The sequence below is a fragment of the Pygoscelis adeliae genome, unplaced genomic scaffold, assembly GCF_000699105.1.
Source record: "Pygoscelis adeliae isolate BGI_AS28 unplaced genomic scaffold, ASM69910v1 Scaffold213, whole genome shotgun sequence".
In the NCBI taxonomy this organism is placed as follows: domain Eukaryota; kingdom Metazoa; phylum Chordata; class Aves; order Sphenisciformes; family Spheniscidae; genus Pygoscelis; species Pygoscelis adeliae.
The window spans coordinates 263,652-288,586 of NW_008824410.1; the positions used below are offsets into that span (position 1 = coordinate 263,652).

General features: G+C 39.9%; 1 protein-coding gene across 2 annotated transcripts in view; it reads right to left on the reverse strand.

Moving 5' to 3' along the window:
• Positions 1–24,417, reverse strand: part of MMEL1 (membrane metallo-endopeptidase-like 1) — a 28,967-nt gene extending 4,550 nt beyond the window's left edge. The window contains exons 1-18 of one of the 2 annotated variants that reach the window (XM_009320542.1): positions 24,264–24,417; positions 16,282–16,317; positions 15,267–15,428; positions 14,770–14,850; positions 14,184–14,279; positions 13,457–13,575; positions 12,695–12,760; positions 10,275–10,409; positions 9,573–9,662; positions 9,172–9,308; positions 8,586–8,679; positions 8,220–8,348; positions 7,838–7,936; positions 7,091–7,174; positions 6,707–6,810; positions 3,660–3,718; positions 1,412–1,531; positions 168–301 (exon numbers count right to left, since the gene is read on the reverse strand). In XM_009320542.1, coding sequence (XP_009318817.1) covers positions 168–301; positions 1,412–1,531; positions 3,660–3,718; positions 6,707–6,810; positions 7,091–7,174; positions 7,838–7,936; positions 8,220–8,348; positions 8,586–8,679; positions 9,172–9,308; positions 9,573–9,662; positions 10,275–10,409; positions 12,695–12,760; positions 13,457–13,575; positions 14,184–14,279; positions 14,770–14,850; positions 15,267–15,428; positions 16,282–16,317; positions 24,264–24,417 — 1,899 coding nt within the window. Of the gene's footprint in view, positions 1–167; positions 302–1,411; positions 1,532–3,659; positions 3,719–6,706; positions 6,811–7,090; positions 7,175–7,837; positions 7,937–8,219; positions 8,349–8,585; positions 8,680–9,171; positions 9,309–9,572; positions 9,663–10,274; positions 10,410–12,694; positions 12,761–13,456; positions 13,576–14,183; positions 14,280–14,769; positions 14,851–15,266; positions 15,429–16,281; positions 16,342–24,263 lie in introns of both variants that reach the window. The other variant, XM_009320541.1, reaches the window with a different exon arrangement.
• Between the last annotated feature and the right edge of the window lie 518 nt (positions 24,418–24,935).

The window sequence follows — 24,935 nt, forward strand, 5'->3', positions numbered from 1 at the left end:
CGCTGGTATCCCTAATTTACAAGAAACAACCCTATCATCTTATTTCCCGAACAATTATCCTGTAGTATGGGGGGTTTTATGTTTATCATCTGCAGAGATTCTCCATTTACATTCATTATTTTTCTGTATAAAAAGCCAGTGGTGTGGAAATGGCTGTCTTTACTTACATTTTGTCCTCCAGCCAGCTCCCATGTGTAGTTCCCATACTGATAAACCATGCAACGAGACTGCTCCTTGAAACGCATAGCTGAGAAATTGCTCCACCAGTCAAACATATTTCCATCTTTATCAAAATTCCTACCTGTATGAAAACCCAAGAAAAAAGGAAAGTTTTGAGTGAGACTATGTTAGAGCAACTGTTCTTCCAGTGCAGCACTTGTTTCTTTTTAACGTTAGAGCTGCACTTCTCCCCTCTTTCCTCCTTTGGTTCAGATGGTCTGTGCTACAGAGATGTATCAGAAATGTTTTTGCCACAGTTGATTCTCCTTTGGCACAAGGGAACGAACAAGATGAATTGTGGTCCTTTCCTCTCTATTCTCTATTATTCCGTGGTTTCCTGTTCAGTCAGCAGCCCTGACTTCACCTGTAGCACTAAGGCCTAGTTTTATTTCAGATTGGATTATGCAGAGATCATGTAACAAAACTTACCACCACCTTTGAGGTGTCTAAGGTGCTTATTCTGTGTGTCCGTGTGACAGAACTGAGGTTCATAGAGAATTAATTACTTTGCCACAGCAGGAGAAAGCTGGAATTCCAGTTCTGGTGTTTGTGTTCTCAGCTCTCTGGCTAGAGCATGCTTTTTATTTGCTATGGAGCTAGATTTCTGAGGCTGTATTGTGTGCTTATGTGTAATCTGCACAAGCTTAATTAACATAAAAAAAACCACACTGAAGAAAACCCATGTGTAAGACATTACAGTATCAGAAGTGAGTTTTTGCCCAAAACTATTTTACGTAGCATTCTAGAAAGATAATAAAGCCAATTTATTTCAAATGTTCATGCTGAAAAAAAAAAGTCTCCTGTGATTTCAAGACACTACTGACAGCTCTTCTATCCCAAGAATGTAGTTCACAGATTTCATTTTACTTTAGGAGCCAGCATATCTGCTTGCATTGTATTTCCAATCTGACGGTGCTGTAAAAGTAACAGCTTTTCCTGAGAATTGTCATTGACTCAATTTATTTTTAACATCTGCTTGCTTCTTGTGTGACCTGCTTAGTTCATGAAACGCTCACTGCAAGATGTTCAACAGAATGTTAATAGTGTGCCTGGATTGCTCCCAGACAGTCACTTAGCGGGTAGGTGATCGTGTGCGCACGGATACTTCAGTCACAGCAGTGTGTAGCTTTTAATTTCTTACAGTGCCATGAGTGCAACTGAAAGAATAATATTTTCTCAGTTATCTTCTCACCATTGTCATCAAACCCATGCGTAATTTCATGCCCAATAACCATCCCGATCCCTCCGAAGTTCAGGGCTTGTGGTTGGTGTTTGCTGAAGAAGGGGGGCTGTAGAATCCCAGCAGGAAAAACTGCAAAGAGGGGAAGAGAGAGGGAGATACTGTAAGGTAGCTTTATTTTTGCATGCTTTGCAGACAGATTGTTTGCTTGGTTTAAGGATCAGGAAGGAACATAAAATATAAAATGATTAGAAACAACATCATGCCTCCTCATGTGAAATTGTTTCTCTTGATAAATGGAAAATGACAAGTTAATAAAGGTTTAATTTAGCACATCCACGACTGCAGTATCTCCTGGTTTGAGAACCAAGCATCATTTACATTTCAACTTTAGCCTAATTTGATCTCTAATGTATGCTGCAGTAAGTCAAGAACAAAATGTTTAGTAACTGCCTCTTGGAGGTAAGTACAGTTTGTGTTTTAGAGCCATTTTATAGGGGAACTAATGGATGGTTTACTGCTTTATTTTTGTTAAAGAAGGGTTAGCAATCATACGCTGATTACCAACAATACTCGGTGTGTAAAACATGCGCAGTAGTAATTCCTACAGACCACCAAGTGCACTTGGATGCCAGTCTGGGGCGGGGCGGGCGGTAGGAGGTCTATCCTTCTTCAGTCTACTGGCAAAAGCCTTTTATAGAAACAATGGGATTTAGTCTTCATCCCACGTACATAAGATGAAAAGCATATACACTTCTAGAGGAATTAAGACTGCAAGCAATTACTTTCTAAGAAGTGAGATACTGAAATTATATAGCAAATATTTCATTTAGAGACAAAAACCTTTTTGACTATATAGAAGGTTTTATCCGTACAATTTTGGGGAGAAATATGTAAGACAGACTGCAGTAAGACAGAAGCAGGAAACTGAAAGTAGTGTGGAAAATTATTTTCCTCAAACTACAGGCAGAAAGAAACAGGATTTAACTGACATCTGCACTATTGTGGGTAGCTATGCTTGGATATTTGGCTTGCATATTCATCTTCAAGTTGCATAAACCAGTTACTTCTATATTACTTATAAGGGCAAAGTTGTAGAGGAACCAGTCTTCTTTAAGACCTGGGTTCCCTGCCTGGAAAGCTGGCTCACAGCTGATTACGATCAGCGTAAAACCACTCTGGATAAATAGGGAGCCTGAGCTTGACTATAGGTATAGCTCCAAGATCATAGGTACGGGCAAGCTGACGGAGGACCCTGCTGTGGCTGAAGGACTAGTCACAGCTTTTACTGTACCTACAATATGGAGGTAAGTGGAAGCTACACAAATGGAAAACAGCTCTTTCTGATGAGGCTAGAGGGCTAAATTATGCAGGCTTTGAATGTTTCTGCTTTTAGCTGTTATCCAAGTTTTCCCTTGTGACTGCTGGTCGGTTGGGTTGTTTTCCATTGCTGGCCTTTGCCCTGTGAGCAGGATACAGTTGCTGTCTGGTCTAAAAAAGGCATAGATTTTTCCTCTTACGGTATTTGGCAGTATTTGGATGGTAGAGCTTCCTGGCAGTCAGGGAATTTGAATAAGCACTACTTAGTAGAAATTATTTGGTTCCTCTCCTGTTTGGAGTGCTCAGAATTCAGCAAAGACTCTACAGCATCTGCAGGCTTAACCTGACCTTCTGGCCACCTGCACCAGCTCAGAGATCAGCGAGCATGGAGAGCCAAACAGGTTCACGATGTCTTAAGTCTGAAGATCATCTTTTCTGCTAAGAACAAGAAAGGTCAGCCTAGCAACTCTGCAAAAACTCGCAGATCTGACGTTCTGTAAGCAGAGGCAGGTTTCTTTAGTCTGGTATGCTTCTTATCAATATAATTTCAGTACCATCTGTACAGATAGCAAACTGGAGAGCTGCCCATATGTTTATCAGGAATGTGGAAACATGAGTACAAACAGCCCAGAACACACTGTGAGCATTCTCTGGTCTCTGAAGCTGGCACTCATATAGTGGCAGTTACTGTCTCAGGCTTTCAAACATAAGGCTGTTCCAATTACAGTATATAAACTATGCCTGCCAAGTGGGGGTGGGGTGGGTGGAGCTGAATACTCATCAACAAAGCGACTGCTTGAAAAGAACAGCCTGTCTGCCTTGCCCGGAATTTCCATAAGGGCACAGGCAGGTTTGCCTCTGGAGAGCAGACCTGCATCCTTGTGGTGCAAAAAATGATTAATTAGTTCCATGCAGCTGTTTAAAACTGTTGTAAACCTACCTATCTGGTTCCGATTGGGGGAATAGAACGCATTGACCACTGCAGCTCCAATTATCCATCTAAAAATAAATGTTGCACGCAAAGTTAGTCATGACTTTTTTTTTTAGACATTCTTTTTATTGAATTACTATTGTTTTAAAAAAAACACAGGCTGCATATAAGGAAAGGATTGAGGTAGGGAAGAAGGGTGCCATTGAACACAGCTGTAAAGAAATACTAATACCAGGAACTAACTGGTGTCTCGTTTATGGGCACCTTTCATCCAAAACAATGCCAAGTTAAAGTGAGAAATGCTTTTGCTCTTGAATATTGAACAGCCACATTGGAGTGGAATGCGGTAACTGTTTACCAGCTCATCTCTACGCTATCTGAGCTTGAGAAGAAACGCATAGATTACATTCAAAAGAAAATTAGCATTTAGAGGACATTTTGAGCAGCAGAAGGCAGTTACTCAAATTGGAAGTTAAGACCAAACTTTGAAAAATTAAAACTGAATAATCACAGACAGATATATAAATGTCTGCAGTTGGAGTCCAATATTTCATAGATAATGAGTGTTAACTTTGAGAAGTAACTTTTAAGTAGGCTACTCCTGGAAACTCTCTCCAATCGCTTGATAACTTTTTATTCTTTGTATTTCTCTTTCTTCTCCCCTTCTCTTCTACCTCTGTCATACACTCCTAGTCACCCTGCCCTAATGAACCACGCAATAACAGTCTGAAGCCATGAACTCATGATAAGTATTCAGCAGCCTCAGCCTAAGATACTCTTCTTCCCACATCTCTTGTCCTTATAGTGTCTTGGGATGCCCTGTTGCTGTATCTGCTGTTAATTTGACATGACTACTTGTGGGCTGCTCTGGAATGGAATCAAATTTCCTGCTTAAGAAATACAGCACATGTCTCTATCTTTCAGTTTTTGAAAAGTTGGTTGTTCTGGACTAACAGAATAGAGGACTGCTCATCGCAGCCTGGGAACAGGAATAAGTGGTAGCAATAGGTTGTGCTGATATTGCCATGAACCTGTGTGTAACACATGCATAGAGAGGGAGTAGGAATCTGTTCCTGAATTTGTAGGGGGTACATGAGAATTTTTCAAAACAGTTTTGCTCTGAAGGCCAGTCTGTTGGGAAAACACATTCTTGGTCTGTAAGCTTCTGCTTGGCGTGCCTGACATGAAATGTTTGTAGCTGGCCAGGTAGCTTGTAATAACTAACACCCCCACACACACCCCAAGAAGGCTATGATTATGAACAATGGCTAATTTTCTTAATTGCAATGACTATCAGCAATATTATATACTCTCCTTCAGTTTAATTAAACAGTGATCTGGAGTGATAAGTGGGTTTATGCCTCCTTGGGGAAACCCTTCAAGCTGCTGGAGAGACATCACTAGAAAGATGTAGCTCTTTATGGAAAAAGTGCAAGCTATTGGTATTTCATATATCATCAAACTACCAGGCAAAGAAGGCCTAATTCACGAATCCGTGAAAAGGTTCCCACAATGTGCTTTAAACCACACCTAGAATGAGCAGAGGTATTGGGAATTTTGGCTAAAGGGCTACCATCCGTCTCTGTAGACAGACTGTAAAAGGCAGCAGTGATCTATAACACAGTTTGTGGATTAAGAACACCAATGCTGTGCAAGACTCTTTTGCTATAAAGAGCACTATGACTGATTCCTCAAGAAATGAGGAAACAGGAAAAAATGCTCTGTTATTTAGCTGACTGATCAGAAAACTCCCTTGGTGAATTATTCATCAGTAATTCACTGGAGGCTTCTAAGTGTCTGCATTGTGTGCTCGCATTTTGAGTTAAAACCACTTCACAGGAAGAGGGATAGAAAAAATGAATAGGCTTTACAACAATTAATTTGACTAATGCTTCCCTTTGGAGAGCGTTTGTTTGCTTGGTTATTAATAACTCTGTGTTATTTTACATTTTGTGAAGAGGTGTTTGAAATTCTTACTGGAATCTACTTTCCTTTCTCTCAAGACATTCTCTTCCAGCATCACACAGGCTGGAAGCCTACTAGTGAACAACACATCAAGTTGGTATTAGCTTCCTTACTTCTGCCTTCCATTACAGTCTATCTGTCACTAATGTATTCAGCAGTAGCTTTGCCAGACAGCTTCCTGAGCTGGACACCTCCAACACCGCTAACTGGACTATTAAAAGTTCAGATTGGCTAGCTCATAGCTCTGGAAATCGGCTCATATTCCAAGGCATTTGCTGCAAGCCAGGGCTTCTGGGACGTATCCATGTCATGGACTTGGCAGGAGCTCAGCTGCCCTTGAAGGACTGGAGGGGTCGTCCTGGTGATGTTGTGTAGTAATGCTTCTTGCTGGGTAGTGACACCAACTGCTCACCCTGGGGCTGTGAGTAACAATTTATGAACGTGCTGCTTCTGATTGTTTTAAGACTAGCACTAGCTGAGGATTTGCCTAGGAGTAGAGAACTGTGAGGTAACAGCTAGGGCAATACTGGCTAAGACCTGAGACTTACTCGGGATGCATTCATGGAGTCAAAGAAGGGCTCGTGAAGCAGCCAAACCTGCACCTATGACAGGCACTTCCTGAAAAATACATTTATACTTTACTAGGTGCGGTGTGAAGTAATCTGCTGGAAATGGACATAAGTTAGATCTGGTGCTCAACTTCCTCAAGATTGGGCATATTTCCAACAGAATTCTGGCCAGAATTTCTTAAGCTTTTTTCCCCTGATTATAGATTTTTAGAAGTTCCATAATACTGCTTATCTCATCTCTTCCTTGCTGAGTTGTCAGAAAGATCTGTCACTGCTTTTGTGTTAAGTAGCTTCAATGTAGTATCTGAATGTGAAGCAGCTTGATGAAGGATTAGAGGGATTCCAAGAGAACTGGATAAATGCGTACCACAAGAGGCAATGAACTACTTGTTTAATTCCAGGAAATAACTTAAAAGGTCTCAGACATAAGCATTCTTGGCTATCCACAGCATATGACTTAAACACAATAACCATTATGTCAGAATTTAGATTGTGTCTGTAGCATGCAGTCTGCAAACTTACATGTCTTGGTCAACTCTCTCTCGAAGCTTTTTCAAGCTCTTTTGGGCTCCAGCTCTCAGGTTTTCCAGAATGTTTTCGAAGTAATTGTGTTCACTGAAGTTTAACTAAAGAAACAGATATCCAAGTATATTAGCAAGCTATGTGGAGAGAGGAATTCCTCGTGCCACTGGATGTATCTTCGAGAAAAAGCTTTGATTGCAAAGTATTACTTAATAGTTAGCTCTCTGCATGCATTTATTTATAAAATGTTCAACACAATCAAGTTTGTATGCTGTCCAGTCACTTGGAAAGGACAGTTGCACAGGTATAAGTATTCCAAGTGGCAAGAAATAAGTGTAGGCTTTTACACTGAGGTACTTATTGAGGTATGCACAGCATACTTACATTGGCATATTCCTGATCTAGTTTTTCATTCTGATCTTCCAAAATATAATCTGGATAGCCAATTTGTTCTTTAATTGCCATTGCCTAGAAGAAAAGAGTTCAATGTTTCCTCTTAATTGTGTTTTTTTTTATTGTGTGTGTGTTTTTTTAAGTTTCAATACATATAATAGTTCAAATCCTTTATTGCTGTTGTTCACCTGTTTGTAAGAAACTGGATGCAAATATTTAAAGACCATGTTCAAATGCACCCTATTGCCTAGTGAGACTTTCTGTTTAAATATGAAACATATAGACTTCCCCTCATCCCCTGGTGTCCAGCCACTATGGCAGACTTGCAGACCCTACAGCACCATCCAACAGGAATTGGGCTTAACCCTCATTTAGTACCTTTTTTTTTTCCCCTCTTGCTATTGGAACAGTGCTGATGGTCCTAAAGTCAATGAAAAGTTTGAAAAGTTTTCTTCAGGGGTTTGCATTGTATTCAGTTGTCATTCTAGTTGATGCATTGTGTGTAATCTTCTCGTTTATAACATGGTTCACAAGACTCATTAAAGGAAATAAAAATATATGTGAACTAACAAAGGATTAAAAAGAAAAGGACAATGTAACAGGATAATGGATAACAGGATAGTGAACATCAAAGTTTTCTTCCCTCTCATTTGTAGAGGAACTGGGAATAGTGATGCTACAAAATTCCAAAGATTTCATATTCATGACAGAATACTGAAGTTCCTTATTATCTCTGACCTTCTCACGAGCTTTCTCTTTAGATGCCTCATCCATCCACTGTAGCTCATCTAAAGTCTCAATGAACACTTTGCGAATCTTATCTATTAAATCTCGGACCTAAAAGAGAGGCAGTAAGAAATTAATTATTTAAATGCTACTTTTCCCAGGCACAGCTAAGGAGGAGTGAAAAGCTTCTGACTGAAAGATGATGTCTCCAAATTCTGTGCTCTAAAACATGGTATTCAGCATTTAAAAGAGCATCATAAATGAGTTCTTACGCCTTCTGACTCTTGGCTGATTAGTATCTTTAACAGACAAAACAGGTTGGGAGATCAGATGGAGGGGAACGGGCACTGTAGACATTGTGGATATACAATAGTATGAAGGGTAAACTACATACCATCCTCTTGCTCTCACCAGCAAATGTCTCCCTGACATACATTGCTCCCACTGCGTTCTCCATGTTGTTGTTGACGTAACTCACACACTCCCTCCAGCGGGCTTCTTCCAGCGTTGTCCCATAAAGTGCCTGCAACACAAAACACCACAGGATTAATTCTGCCTACCCATCTCTCTTCTAAATCATTGCCTAAAGAGGAGGTTAACCTAAGACAAAGGTTTCCGTTGTTGTGATTGCTGTTCTTAGATTTCTTTGGGGATTACATGACATAATAATGTCATTGTATTGACGAGGACTTGTTTTGGTGACTGTGGGACTCTCTTCCAGTACTATGCCCTGTGGTCTCTTTAGGAAGAGAGGAAATACCTTCCTGTAGCTGGCCCGAGCATCCTTGAAACGCCGACTCAAGCTGCTGACTCGATCAATTACCAATCGCCAAATGAGGTAGTTCTGGATGGTGCTGTGTGGGAAAGAAAAGCTGAGTTTAATCCCCTGTAAAAAGCAACGCTAGTGCAGACAGTCAGAGCGGGATCTTTATTTTGAATGGAGGTAAGAAAGCAACTGATTGCTGCCAGTCACAGCATCTACAGGTGACTGTTCTTATTTAACAGGCTGGCTAACTAGAGAGACATCCAGACTGAGGACTGTACTACCATGTCTGTTCAGGGATTAATTTTTTTTTTTTTCCCCTTCTAGAGTGTAACAAAAGCTAAGCCTGTGACACATTTTTTTTCTTCCTATTTAACCTTTTCTAAGCATGTGAGCAGGTGAGACACTTGGTACCACAGTACTTTGGGACCCTAAGACCTTAGAAGATATTACCCATATCTTATGGTGAAGTGGTGTCACTTTTCTCAGAGAAGCTCTGGCAGAACTAGCAAGCAGGCCCAATAATTTACATTTCCACAATACTTCTGTAACTTTTGTCTTGGATATTCTCGGGTTTCTTTACCTTGCTGAGTACTTTGAGATAATTGCTTTCAGCTCTTGCAGATAGGGTGTGCCATATACAACAACCTCTTCTTCTGGGTCAACCTGAACATCTACTGAAGACATGACACCTTGGATGAAGATGGTCCAGTTAAATTCCTAGGCAGACAGAAAGACACATACCAATGCCAGGTGTTTAAGTGCCTTAGTAACTGTCTGGACTTTGTACAGTCTATGGCATTGAATGTAGTTGTAGTGTTGTTCAGTAGAAAAATGCTTTTTAAGAGACTCTGAAGACAAGATTACAAATGGGAATGATTTTATATCTCTCTGTTGCATCACTGATAAATTCACAAAGCCATTTCCGATTGGCATGGTAATAAGAGGAGGCTGAAAGTATTAGACTGCTCGTTAAACACTTACGTTCAATGCAAACTTTTCCTGTAGCTCTTTTAAGGTCATTTTGTTGTACAACAAGGTTACATCATGCCTTTCTTCTGCTGGGGTAGTTGCCTGAAGACATTCACAAGGTTATTACTAGAATCAACTGACACAAGCGTCAATGGCTGAAGTCACATGCATGCATGTATACACACTCAAATAATATGTGAATAAAACAGTTTATTTTGGAAAAGAAAGCTCATTTGATGGTGTCCAGTGCTGCTTTCTAAATTTCAGTACAGGAACTCAGCCCTCCCCCCCCCCCCCGATTCAATAATGTTTCAGTAATATGTTGAGCCAAGTGGTTCCCTCTGTCCGCTTTAGAATGGAAGATTAAGCTCTCTAGAGATTTTTAGGGTGCTATAGACTTCGAAGGATGCAGAGGAGCTAGCCTTGGTGTTATCATAGTGTATGTCTGGCAGAAGATAGATTACCCTGCTTTAGAAGACTTCCAAAAAGAAGTATGGCTAGGACTAGAGCAGGCACAGCAGCCGCGTATACAGTAGGCATACACACAGAGGCTCTGATTTCTGGACTGCTCACGGCACAACAAGTCTTCTTCCCTCTGCTTTCTTCTAGGCCATGAGTCTTCTGCTGTGTTGAAAACTGCTGCACAAAAGAGCAAGAGACTCTCCCCCTTGCCCCCCCCCCAACATCCTGAGAAGTTCCTGATTTCATACTCACATTTGCAATCTCTGTTTCAAGCTCCATAACCTTTGTCATTTCCTCTTGGACAAAGGAATCATCTTTAGACATATTTTTGTCTTCCCGGATCATTTTGGCGATGGTGATCATGAACTGCAGGTAAGCTTCTCTCACCTGCATGCGAGAAACAGAACGTGTGTAGCATTGCAAAGGAAAGATTTGCTGTCTATCACTTCTCATTCAGTGAACCATTCTTTTTGTTATTTTAGCTTTACAGTGTGCTGTGAAGAAGTTTGGCCCAGGGGTCACAGCCTCTGCCCTTGCTTCCAATGCAACCCTCCCCACTCCATTTTTCTCATATTTTTTTTCTGCTATAATAGATACTACTGCAATATCCAGGACCTCAGTTCATCCTGGAATACCTTACAGTGCGGTTGCCAGTCTCAAAATACATAGTAAAAGCAACGCTTTCTGCTTCCCTGTGCAATCTAACTCTCCAGCATTCTGGATTAGAATGACTACTTGAGCAAAGAGAAAGCTCTGCGCTTTGAGTTGCACTATGAGAATAGTGATCCCTACTAGCCAAAATACCAGAGTAAACATGGAAGGTTTAAGTTCTCTGAAAGTAATACCGTAAGTCTTGTAAACTCTCTGCTTTTACTGTCTGAAAGAAAAGTTCTGTCTCAGATGGTTCCCAGTGATATCTTTGCTTTATTTCTAATAGGAGGGTATGGCTGTGATCTTTTCAAAGTCCATTCTGAGGCATAAATGTTTGGCTGCTGAGGGAGCACTGATCTCTGATGCAGGAAAGCTTAATACTACCTATTCTTCTTGCATACTTTTCTTCCTCCATAGACCCTGGAAACCAGATAAATACAGTAACTGTTGTGAAATTGAGTCTGGGCACTTACACGATGATGATTTGTGTTTTTAGGCTGAATGCTGAGGCCTTAATCAGGCCAGACTCCCACAGGCCTCAGTATAAGTTTTGCCAAAAGATGCTGGACTGAGCACAGGGGGAGTTTAGGTCATCAGAGTTTGGTTCATTGTCTGTGGCAAGTGAGCTGTTAAATAGCAAATAAAAAGGGGTTGTGTCTCCTACTTATTCATTAAGATTAAAAACACAGCCTTAGCCCTTCTTCTTTATAGCTTCAAATTAAAACTGTATTAAGCAGTACTGGTTTTCTTTTGCTAATTTAGGATCATCTGTGTATTGTACCTGATTTTCTACCTCCTACAAGTCAATCTAAGTCTGACTTTCATGCAACAACGCATAAATATCTCTTTTCTACTGTAACTGCCGCTATATAGGTGAAACTTGTAGAACAGAATCCTAGTTTCAGTAGCTATCTGCAGTTCCCAACACAACTATGTGGAGATTGCTTTGTATCATGAGACAGATTAACAGAAATTGGCAGTTTATAAAGGTGTCCAGAAGGTGTGGAAACAATCTCAGAAAAACTTCACAGGACTATATTTTAGACTATACTATATATGAGAATATAGTCAAATACATTGAAGAAAGAAGAAAACTAGTCTCACTGATGTTTTCATCTGCCTTTACAACCACTAGACAAAAGAGTCTAAAAATGCTGATTGTTGTCTCTCTGTATTCCCTTCCATTCGTGTTAGGAAAATTAGTTTGATGTTAGGCTGCAAATGCTCTTTGTTAGTATGACATAATTGAGGAAAATAAAACGTACTAAAAGAGTATTTTCATCTTGGAAACTGATAAATTATCTGGCTATGTTTGCAACAGCTTTCTATGTACTTACTGAAACCCTCACATCTTTGCTCTGAGCATTGGCAGAGAAAAGCAGCTAGAAAATAATCTCACGATTTTCATGTAATTTTGGGGAAAGGGGGGAGTAAGTGGCAGCAGATTCTTACTAGCTGAGTATCTGTTCCACTGATATAGCTTTTGCTGCTCCATGTAAAACACTTTAACTTTTTCCCCCTGAATGAACATGTGAAAAATTCTGAATATTTTGATGTTCAACAAAATATATTTGAACATACTAGATTGTATTTTGGGGTATTGTATGACAATTCTTTTCCCATATCTTTCCAGTACCTTGTAAAATATTATCCAGAACCAGTGGCTTTAGAAGAAGATATAAGTGACTCCAAAATAACCTGCACTGAAAATTTGAACCTACCCTTCAAAATCAGAGACTGTTTTAAGCTATAAAACATGATGATTTTATTTTCCCATAACCTTCTCATCTGTATGAATTGGCCAGTTCTGGGAGGCTTGATATTTATACAGTTGTTTGGTCCTTTTGTAAACTTTACAGAATTTTGGCATAATTAGGAAAAAATGTAGCAATGAATGTCACAGTCTAATTCTGATTGTTACATAACATGAAGTTTCATATATTGGAGTTTTCCAAAACACAGGGGTAAGTAATAAAGTTGGTTTAGTAGCACACAGTAAATAAATTACAAGGAATACTTACTCTTTGATAGTTGCCCCCATTAAAGTAGTAATCCCTGGATGGCATTCCTAAACTTGGCTGGTCAATCTGAAGGAAATCATACATTTCTTTAGTTAGTGATGAACAGGAACTGGTGTTGTCCAAAGGCATCAGGAAATGCTGCATGTGCCATCCTTTCAGTGTTGGAACGACAATAGTACACTCTTACCAAACAATCAGAGAACTTTAGCTTTCTAGGAACTGGGGTGAGATGGAAGGTACAACTTTTGTCTCTGGATTTCTAGATAAGAACAGGATGGATACTTAGTGTGGGTTATTAAGCAAAATCTTTCAGTAACCATTGAGATGTAAGAGTAAATTTAAGCAACTTAGAAAAGAAGTTGCTTGACTTGAGGGCTAGACTTCATGCATAAGCATACATGGACAAACTCTGAAATATCATTTACAGATTTTAAAAACATGTTATCCTGCTATATGTCAAACCTCACCATCATTTTGCAAGTCACAAGAATTTACAACCCTTAAATGCTGTAAATCAGCAAAGGTCCATTGATTTTTAGCATAATTTTTTGTTTCAGTTAAAGAAATAAAAAAATAAATACCGTAAAGTGTTTCCCAATGTGACTTTGAGACAGATCTGCTGCTTGGGGTACAGAACTGTTGCATACATTTTGCCAGTATTGTACATACCCACTGATGTATGGAAAGCTAATCTGTATGCAGCGTAAATAACTATTCATTATGATTCTGGCATATAAATAATTCCCTGCAATTTTTTCTTACATAAATGATGTGTCTGCTGGAATCCCGGTCATCATTCCATACAAACATGTCAATGAGGACACGTTTGTTAAATCTGGAGTTCATTATGGAGAGTTTTTTTTCCATGCTCCAACTTGTCTCTGGGAGATAGAAGGGAAAATATAAATCATCTATCGATATGTATCAGGACTGATTAAGTTGCATAGTTTGCAAGCTTATTGCTGCAATTGTTTATAACCAGACTGGACATGATGTGGGAATATTTGTACAGGACATTCCTATGGTGGCTAGAAATTGCTAGACTGTTCTTACTGGCCTTATCTGTCTCAATGATGTAAAGTAATCAGTAATGATTTATTTTTTTATATATATGCAGTTGTCTATGCATAGTATAAATCACCATGACCTTGCCTAGTTAGGTAGTTATGCTCCAAACCCTAGTTTATATGCAAGCATTAGAACACAGCTATATTGGTTCTGTTGCTTTTGTTTTCATTATTTGTAACGTGTAGGTTTCTGAACTATCTTAAAATGTACACTGTTCATGAATGAGATCTTATAACACAGTTATTACATTTACACTGTCTTATTTATAGAGATCCCTGTGTGCTGAATATATATGACACCCTGACTTTTGTTTATTGAAGAAAAAGTTAAAATGGAGGTTCTAATTCAATGACAGTAGTCTCCTTAGTGCAGTAAATAATTCTGACTTAACGCTACTGCACTCTTTCAGGCACAGCATTACCTTTGGTCTTATTCCAGTCTGCAGAAGCCACTGGCCAATCTCCAACCATCATTAAGGCCTCTAGCAGAGGCAATGAATCTCGTTGCTCTATAAGACCTGAGAGAGGAAAAACAAATACTATATTGTTTTCATAGGGGAAAAAAAAAAGAAAAATAGGTAATGGGCTTAACAGTTTAAATCTGAAACTGAATTTGTCGTAGCAGAAAATAGGATACTATGAAATCATGTGTCTCCTACATTAGTCTTCAGAAAAGTAATGAAAATACTTCTGTTGACTTCAGTACCGATTTTGACTGAATCAATTTGGAAAGGATGAAATGGGACACATTTTTGTATTCAGAAGGGAAGGTTTTGCATTGATACCAGAGGTAGGTAACCAACATCCATCCTTTCTACATTCCAGAATGTGTCTATTAAGCTCTAATGATGTACCAAGGCATCTTCATTCATCTGAAGATTAGCCTTCCAGGCAAGGCCATGCAGATTAGATAGATATTGACTGGACTTTCGCTTAGAAGTACTTTTGTTGGTACTTTTGTACATTTGGTATTGAACGAGAGAATCAATGGAACAAGAAGAGACTCACTCTCATTCATGCATGACTTGTAAAGTATTTTAGCTTTCTGAAATGCTTCTCTGTCCCCTTGATCTGAAGTCTCCAGCACACCTGGGGAAGGAACCGTTGCAGTGAGATTTTTGCCCTGAAGAGCTTTGATCTCTTCATAGAAATCACTGAGAATTCAGGGCTATGATAAATACGTGTTACTGTAGGCTTCAATCACTGTGAAACTAGAGTGCTCTTTAAAGGAGCTATTAATGGAAAAAGTGTCAGGAAGGAGGACGTGCATACAGCTTGTCCTGCTCCTTTTGAAGTTAGTACCAAATCGCCTATGGCTAATTTTTAGTGGGAACAGGATGTTCCCACAAAATGGGTCTAGTAAGAGATGTAGAGATTAAAGGACTAGAGAAAAAAATCACAATCAACACTTCTCTGGAAGCTTATTTCTCTGTATAACGTGCAGTAAATAACATCTGAAACTAAACACAAGTGCATGACCAAGGATAGAGTAGCCTCATTCCTACCTTTTAGGATGATCTCCAGCTCGTCTCTCAGGATGTCAAAAATGCTGTATCTGGAGCTCGTTTCTGGGATAACATGCCGGTTCAGCCAGCCCCCACAGGCATACTGGTAGAAATCCTTGCAAGGGTCAGCTGTTGGGTCCATATTCTGAATTATTCTAGCAGCTAGGTATCAGAATTAGAGAGTTGAATTCCACAGACTGCCCAGTAATCTCTGGGACTACCAAACACTGTCAAGAAGCTGCTTGGCAAGAAGGCACCTTGCTTATACTGCTTACAGTGGATAAGACTCATTCTCATGTATTATGATTCAAAGGATCCTATTTTCTGCTTAAAAATGCAAGGAAGCACCTGACAGCAGACATTTGCACTGCAATTGTACTGCTCTACAGAGGAAGCCTCTGAATGGGAGAATAATTCTCCCATAGCACAGTGTCTTACAGGCATGAGTCTGCTACCTGGGGCCCTAGCTTAGGTACCTACTTAGGAAGTCAGTGTTTCCAGGGGGCAATTGGGAACATCTGTGCTGGACTCTTACCTCTCTGGAGGTGTACAAGTAGATGCCAAAAATAAGAAGGTGAGTAGCCCCACGTGTGGAACGCATTCTCTTCGAGAGAAAATTCAGTCTAAGGGGATACTTATTGTACTTCATAGATACAGACCGTGTTGGTCAATCCACACCCTAGTGGCTCAGGCCAGAGCCAGAGAACTGTTGACCACACTGGCAATTTTACTGTACTACTTCCTTATGAATGGTACTCCTGGTGACAAAGAAAGCATACAGTGGAGAAGAATAGGGTTTTTTTGCTCAGGGTTTACACATGGAGCTGTATTTGAGGACAGCTGTACTTGCTGCCTTTGACAGTAATAGCAATATGTATCTAGCCCAAGGGGAAATTTCATTCCTTTTCAACTTCTTCAGTCTTAAAGCCTGAACTATTGCTTACTCAGGTTCAGTAGAGCTAACAACATGTAAAACATCACCTCTGCAGTAATTATTCATAGTAACAATCATTACCTGCTGTAACACATCCAGGTGTGGTACATACGTTGCCTGAATTGGTGCCATAGTGAGTGCCTGCAGGGAAAGGAATAAGAAAGCAGATAGAATTAGTTGTTTTGGAAAGAAATTGCTACCAATGTCACTTGCTAGCAGCCCAACCTCAGTGACAGCTCTGTTTAGTTCTAGAGCAAGTCAGTGAATATTAGTGCTAGTAAAAGATACCAAATGACAACTGTGAAAAAAAATCTCTTATCTCCAGATTTATGAGGAAAATTTATTGGAAGCAGTATTAAAACAGTCTTGACAGTGAGTTTTAACTCTCCTGGAAGGAGAACAAGACTTTTTTTTTTTTAACTTGCTAACTGTCTCCACAGTCTTTCTGACACATACTGAAAGTATGAGATCCCTCTCTAGACAATCTACATGGATGCTTTGTGCATCTGAGCTCTTTCATGATCTTCAAAGTCACCATGACTGAGAGGTTTAAACAGGGGGCAAAAAGTCCATAGCTGGATTACTGCTTTCACACAGGTTTGAGTCAAAGAGCAAATTTAAGAAAAGAAATTATTTTTACTTCTCTAAGGGGAGGGGGGAAGCGGGTAAGAGACCTGTGTTTGGTCTGTTCAGGGATGCCCTTTAAGGTTACGCCTCGCTGCTCAGCAAAGAGGTTGCTCCCTAATCATAATGTTTAAGGCCGATGAAATACTGTCAAATGGAGGAGACTGTGGACTTATGTTCAAGTCTGCGTTCTGCCTTTGAGATGAGCCTGGAAAAATCCAGTGAAGTCGTTATCAGTCATCTCAATACATCTCAGTACTCCAAGTAGCAGATCTGAGTAAGTTTAGTACAAACTGTGCTAAGAGCTAATGGGTGTACTAGTATCAGCTGTTTCCGTTGTGACATGAGACACCTCTCTAGTAAAATATGAATTTTGTTGCCTTAAGACCTTGGCTCAGTCCTGTTGATCACTTTCCTCAGTAGTCTGAAAGCAATCAAACTTATGAAGGTCCCCAGAATTCCTGACTTGCTGGTTTCAACCCACGGAGAAGGAGCGATGAGTGATGTGACGAGGAATTTGAGAGGGAGCACAGGCAATGAAACCTTACCAGAAGCATTTTGCTGTGACTTCCAAAATAGAAGAAAATGATGTGTGCCTCTACATGGGGAAATGGGTCTGCATGCTCATTCCAGCAGAAGCTGGAAAGTGTTACTCTTGGCTATTAATTTTCTATTTTTGACCACTTAGTCTTGGTTTGTGAAATTCTTCCAGTGAAGAAGATCCACAAAAGAGCGGAGACTGAAACTGGAACAGTCCCTAGCTCTTACTGCTTGGTGCTCTACACTAAATACACTGCTATGAGTTTGATGGCAGTGATTACAGAGGGTCTTGATGTGAATTCAGAGCCATAAGTTCTGCTGCAGACTTACACTGAAGCCTTTGTACACGAACACGTAACTTTTTACACTGAATACTAAAGCGAATGTGTTTGATGCTGGTCATGTCACTCTCTTGTGTGCTGTTCACTACAGAACTGGAATGGGAGGTATCTAAGCACCCCAGCCTGATGAGTGGCCTTGGCCCTGGGCACAAGAAAATTAATTTCACTGTTTTAATTTCCCTTTTACAAAACTGGACTAGCTTAGTATCTACTGATGTTAAACAGACAACTACTTGGTTCCACACTGGAAAACAAAAAGTTGATACCCTTACTTTCCAACAGGATTAGCCATGTTCTTAAACTTTTTTTTTTGATCCTTACAGTAGGATGTTTGCAGAAAAGAGTTACTAAAAAAATTCCTTCCAATGAAAACAAGTATTTTACATGAGAGCAAACAAGATTACAGTAATTCAGATAGAAATAAAACAGTAGGGAAGAAAAGAGGGCTTTGAAGTTCATCAGTGGAAGCAACATAAAAAGCCCCCACTGTGATTGGGAATGTAACATTCAGGGTTCAGCCGAGTGCTGTCGTGCTGCGTGGGAGTAGATCTGCATTAGAATAACTGCGTGCCTTATTATAGTTTACTGTCTAGCAATCTGAACATGGGATGAGCAAAATACATGTAACAATGTGAAGCTTCACATAGAGGGGGTTAGCTTGTTGCTTTTTTTTTTTGGTACCAGATGAAGCGAAGCCTAATTTTTGGAGTTTCCTAAACTCTCCAATAACTTTAAATAAACAAACCTAAAAGCCCAGGGTATTTCCAAGGAAAAAAAAATCCTTTTGGGGAAAAGAAACTAGTAGTTCAAAGGCATATGGAAATTTTCCATACAGGAGAAGTATCAATAGGTAAGGTGAGAAAGACATAACTGTACTACAAGTATGCTGTATTTCTCTCATTGTTTCACAGGGACCAGGCAGGACTCAAATGAAGCTGCTTCTTTTTTTTGCCTTTTTTTTTTTTAATCAAAGCTTCTCTCTTTAATATAACCTGACAATTTAACTTCAGTTTCTGGAACCCAACTGCTTTCAACAAGATTCTAACTCCCCACATTCAAAAAAGCCCTTGTGATTGTGAAAATGTAATTGAGCTGTATAAGCAGGGAAGCCAAATCTGTTTTGAAACCTTGGTTGCACACTCAGGGCTCTGAAACTCTGCCACAAAAACAGATAATTAGAAATGGCTGGTGAGGGGCTCTCAAATTACTTCTAAAAGTGGCTCCTTTGTTTTGCTATCAATTCTCTCTTTTATGCCTCAGTACCATTCCTGACAAAGAACCAAGCCAACCTGACTCTGTATGAGATATGACCAACACTGCCCTGTTTTACTTTGCAATGTATTTGTTGGGTCTTTGCTCACTTGACTGAGGCTCTGTCTGCTGCACCTCTTGAACTTCAAATAAATAGAAACAAATGTAAAATGCACCTTTTAAAGCCTCAGCTAGACAACTCTATGCACTTCATTTTCTCAATCTACTTTGCTAAAATACAGCTGCCCAAATTTTCAGTATAAATATAGGTATTTCTCTATATATTTATTTTTCCTCCCTGGTTAAATATTGCTGATAGATTGAGCTATAATGACACAGAGGCTACTTCTTTGACATCCATGGACAAAGACTGCTGCCAAGTACAAACATGGGAGGCGCACCTCGGGTTAATGTTTTACAAAGCCTAAAAGTTGAAACAAAACAAATTTCTCGCAGGATTTGGATGGATGTGATGGGCAATTTCTGAATGTAAAATCCTAAGTGGGACACGGGCTCATGTTTGACAATAATGTAAGGCATGAAGATAGTGATTTGTAGCAGAGGAAAATTTGTACAGATTGTTCAGCTCTGAATCCTGTGTTCCCCCTGCTGCATAGAAAGTAAATAATCAGCGGAGTGTTTGTGGGGCATCAATACTCACTTCCTCCCATCAAACCTTACCTCCCACTCGTCTTCTCCCACAGCCAAATTCATATAGGATCTAGCGTCTTACAACATTTTTTTTCTCTTTTAAAAACGAGTGACTCCATTTTCCCACCTCTTTCTTCTGAGATACCATTCCTTGGGTATACCTTTTAAAACTATCAAAGAGGGATGTCAAAAGAACAGAAATGAGCCAGAAAGATTTCATCACTGGAACTACTTTGTGCAGTACTGAGTTCCTTCACGGCTCTCAAAATTCAGGACCTCTGCAGTATTACCCTTGCATTTATTTCATTAGGAAGCCATACTCTTGCTCTGTTGATAGTCTTTTAAGTAGAAAAGAACCACTGAACCCTCTGCAGACTGAGGGCTTCCCTCACTTTCAGTCTGACAGAGCACCATCAGAGAATTGATAAGGGAAGCTAAGATTTAACGGAGCTAAATAAAATTACCTTAGCTGTGGGACTATCCAGATGGAAGAAAATGAGTGAAAATAAGTATTCTAGACACTACTTCAGAGGTCAACTGCTCACCTGAAAAATGGCAGAGCTGGGACATGCTTCAGACCCCACTGGATTCACTGTAGAGAATTCTATTGTCTTAATTTGACTTTACAAGAAGCCACTGAACAGCATTACATTTACTGGGCAGCAGCAGGATATAAGGCTAACTTCTGAGATCTGTAGAGCACTGTAGTCCTCTTCAGCAGTTCATCTTCTGAATGACAATTTTTTAAAATACAAGTTGCTTTTCACAGCCTTATTGAAGTTCCTTTTTAGACAACAAAAGCGAAGCAAATCATTCTGTACAGTCTCTGAAGCACACAGTTTGTGTTTCAGTGTTTTCCCACTGTGTGTTTTGAGGACCACAGATGGCTGGGAATGGCACACATTGGAACAATTAGATCCACAGTTGTCATCAGGCAGTCAAGTGTGAGCTTTACCTTTCAGCACCTTATCTATTTCTGACACAGATCTCATCTGCAGAAGTGCTGTCAGCACTGCAAACTGCTTTTGTTGCTGTTGTAACAGTGAATTGTTTGCAACAAATAATGTAATTGCCAAATTTAACTTTTCTTCCTCTGAGAGGGCTGTCTATACCAGATGTCAGTGTCTTCAAGTGGACTCCGTAACACGTTCGGTTTTTATTCCACCTGTCTTATGATTTCTTACCTATAGTTTATCTATAAGCATGGCTGAGACAGAATTCCATGTGAGAATCAAGTATTTGCCCACTTTTGGAGCCCTGTATGGCCCGTCACTCCACATTCATGCTTCACGTTCACATAGCTCCATCTGAGTAGAATTGAGAAGAGTCTTGCCACCCAAATGTCATTTCATCGTGACTTTTGTTAGCTGCCACTTCTTTAAATTCTCTACTTCCTTTGAATAGGTGCCTCACTAATGAACATTCACTAAGTCAAACAATTACCAGGCATCAGTCTAGGAGGCAAGCCAGATCTCAGCCACAACCTTTTCTTAGTGTGCCAGTGACCAGTTTAGACACTGCCCCTAGTCAGCAGGTTCTTGCAAATCTATTATTCAAGTGCACATTAATTGCATTCGCAGCATAGGAAATGCTGGAGCATAACGTGGCTTTTTGAAATCCACTCCCAGAACAAGGTGCTTCTTAGTCCAAGTGTTGTACTTCTCTTTGTTTATTTGTTTGTAGCCTGCCTAAAAGGGTAGAGCATAGGTGCAGAAGCATGCCCTCCAGCTTTATAACAGCCTGTATAATCGATGTGAATAGTGACAACCTGTGGGGATGCAGACGCAAAAAAAATATCTGCGAATCTTACGTGTGAGAAACCCTACAAACTTGGAAGCCAGAAAGTGAATAAAATATCAATTAAACTAATAACATGACTTCTGAGCAGTCAGGACCAGCAATTAGGTGAGAATAGAAGTTATTTGTAACTAAGTTGTCTGGAGAAGTCACTGGCTGTGACTTGATGCGTCAGCTACAGTAAGTGCTGAAATGTTCTTCAGACTGTAACCTTTCCAACAAATGATGAGATTTGGAGTTTGGTAAATATTTGTAGAACATAGCCGAGAGAGAGCTGTGAAAAGGCTGCGAAGTTGTAAGTGTGAGTGTGATGGAAAGATTGAGGGCATGGTGTATTCAGATTCAAAAACAAATTACTTCAGTTCTGTCTGCTTCCCTTTCTATGATCACGCAAATATTACTCTGCTATTCTTACTGTATTTTCTTTTAGCTTATTTAGACAAGGTTTTATGGGTACAAAAACTGCTTTGGATGTCAAAAATCCCCAAACTGCTTCTAGAACTATATCATTGCATTGCTGTGAGAGCTTCAGTGTTTTTGTTGTCTGGGTATATAGATAAAAATCAGAGTCAGTATTAACATGTACTGCAGGCATTACTGCTATAACCAGAGGCCTGTTTCATGCACCACAATGCTCTTCTGCAAGCTATATACAAGCAGAACAAAAATATACTCCCTGAACCACAAAGCCTATATCTGCCCTCATATATAAAAAAAGAGAGAATGTAAGGCGGGACAGGTAATCTTTTTAACTTTCCGTTAGCTAAACAGAATTATTTTTTAGAAGCCTGTCTGGGTAGCATCATTCTGATAACGGATGTATAAAGATGAAGTGGCAAATCTGAATCTGCTCTTAGTAAACAATCCAGCATTCCATATGCATTTCAAAATTAACATTTGAGTGAAATTAGAAATAAAAGAATCCCAAGGATAACATTCTTGGGAATTCTACCAAAAGAATGCTGCTCGGCTACATTTTTTTTTTCCTGTTGCTGTGTGCCTGAGCACTGGGTATGGGCCTAGATGTAACATCAAAGCAGAACCAAGTGGAGTATTTGGACAAAATTTTTCAAGCCAAAAAACCGTTCCTGTTCTGCAGGATCATTCACTGGTTGCACTGAAGAGCTCTTGCTTTCTCAGTGTCAGACCCAATAGTGCGTATAGGCACTCGTCTAAAAGATGGTGTAGACTAAAGTTCCAGCTGCTCAGTTCCCACCTGTGAATTACCTAAAGCTCGTGGCTACTCTAGGGTGTGACTACATCTTGGTGTCTCCTATCGCAGTAGTTCAACTATGTACACTTAAACGGAAACTGAGAGAGGGAGAAGCTGACTCCAGGTCAGTGCTGAAAACGCGCCTTTAAGGCATGAGAAAACAGCCGGGAGGAGCTGAACGCTGTACAGGACAAGCAGCGTATCAGCCCTGCAACCACTTTGCACTCATAGTTTGCTCAGGAATGTCTGAATCTGGGAAACCTTTCCAATGAAAGTTTAATTGCTGATACGAGCCTGCAAAATATTTAGATTTTGGAACTGCTTTCTCACAGATAAGCCTTTCATGAAAAAATTGTAAGTACTTGCTTTACATGCACAGGCTCTTCCCATGGATTTGGATGAGACACCAACATTTGGGCAAATATTATTAATACCCGAATCCTTGATTTGCCTGAACCCAGGAAGCAAGATGTAGAGCAGACTTCAGATCCTTCATGCATGCAAGCAACAAAATTCTGCATAGCTCAGTATTTTGATACAGAAACTCCTACCCTAGGACCTAGATCTGGGGATTTTTTTCCATCTGTCTCCTGGGCTAATAGAATAAATATAAGTAACTTTCTGATGAGTATTATGAATACCAAATACTCAGATTTCATCTAACACTGGAACAAATGCTGGTAACATTCAATTGCTGGTAGCAAAAGGAGTAAACAATAAAAAGGCTTTTCTCATGAATTATTACTCAGAATTGTGCAGTGTTGTACTTACAAGTGCTGAAGAAAGCAGTTCACTGCGGGCAGGGGATGCAGAGACAATGTAAGGAGAAAACAATGCCTTGCTTCAGTTTTGCTATTCATACTTCTCAGTTGTATTCTCTAGTGTTTTAGCAAAGCTCTGAATCTGAGAGGCGTTCATGGAAATGGCAAACGTGAGGCAGGTGCTGCTACCAGTCATGTTGATTGCTTCCCAGAATTTTTAAATAGGACTTTGCATTTGGTGTGCTAGTGCAAAAACTTAAGTTTTGAGAGTAAGCATGCTCTGCAGCTAACATATTTAGGCAACGCACCTCAAAGTAATATGCCTCATTGTCAGGTTCCTGGCATGACAGTTGCATGAAAGTCACTGAAACAAATCTCTCCTAGAGATCAAATTGCCTGATGTAATACTAAAAAAGTCTCCTTTTCCTCAGCAGCACACTGGCATTCTTTTTTTTTTTTTTTAAAAAGCTTTCATGCTGTAATAAGCAATCTCCCCTTTAGATCTGCTAAGCAGCTGTTGCTTTATAACTCCTGGCAATAATGAATCTTGACTCAGGCTTCTATAAAATAAGGAAACATCAAGCTTTACACACAGATGCACACTTCCCCCTCTAAAATAGTGCAACACTTTTTCACCTTTCTCAAAACAATGCTGAATTCAATAAAATGCACAGAATTAATTAAAAACATAGAATCTTACATTACATAATTTAAAAATGAAATAAAATCCAACATAACCCTCTCCGTGTGTGAGCTTGGAACAAGGCAGAGAGAGCCAAGTCCCTCACAGAGGTGACCTCACTGTCTCTATTTTTTTTATTTAGCTCTGCAAAAAGACTTGTATGTTGTTTGCAGAGGGAAGAGAATTATTCACAGGTTCCTTACCTCTGCTGCTGGCATACAGGATCACCAGGGCGACCACTGCACAAGTCATGAGGAGCAGCAAGACAGACAGACCAATTGCCACAAAGCTCCAGGATTTCTTCCCAGATTTTGTTGATTTTTCCACAATATCCATTTGACTTTCTGATTTCCCCATTATTGTAACTCTAAATTGAGGAGGGGAGGGTAAAAAAGAATTAACAGCACAGCTAAATCAATACAGGGATAAATGCATGACAAATCAGGGAGAAAAAGGAAGCAGAATAAAAGCAAAGATAGATAAAGAAAACTTCCAAATTATTACATGTATTTGTCCATTTGATTGTCCACAGATTTGCCAACCTCATTCTCCATCTCTTGTGTCTACCAGATTGTCTGCACTCAGGGTGTGCTGCTGGGGGGCTGTTCTGGACTACGCTACCCTAGGCTCTCAGTGGTGCAGTGTCACAACTTCAGGAGCCTGCTTTGGGGAAGTATGGAAAAGTCTCATGACCAGGTTGGTCAACTCCTTTCTCCCAAACAGGGAAGGAGGGGAAAAACTGCCTCCTTCCACTCCCCACTTCGAAAGTGTCTTGCTGTTTTGAAGAATTTTCCTCTTTTTCCTCCGTGGATATGAGTAGGTCTGCAGGGCTTGGTTAACAGCAGCAGAATCAAAAAAGAGATCCTTCCAGGTGT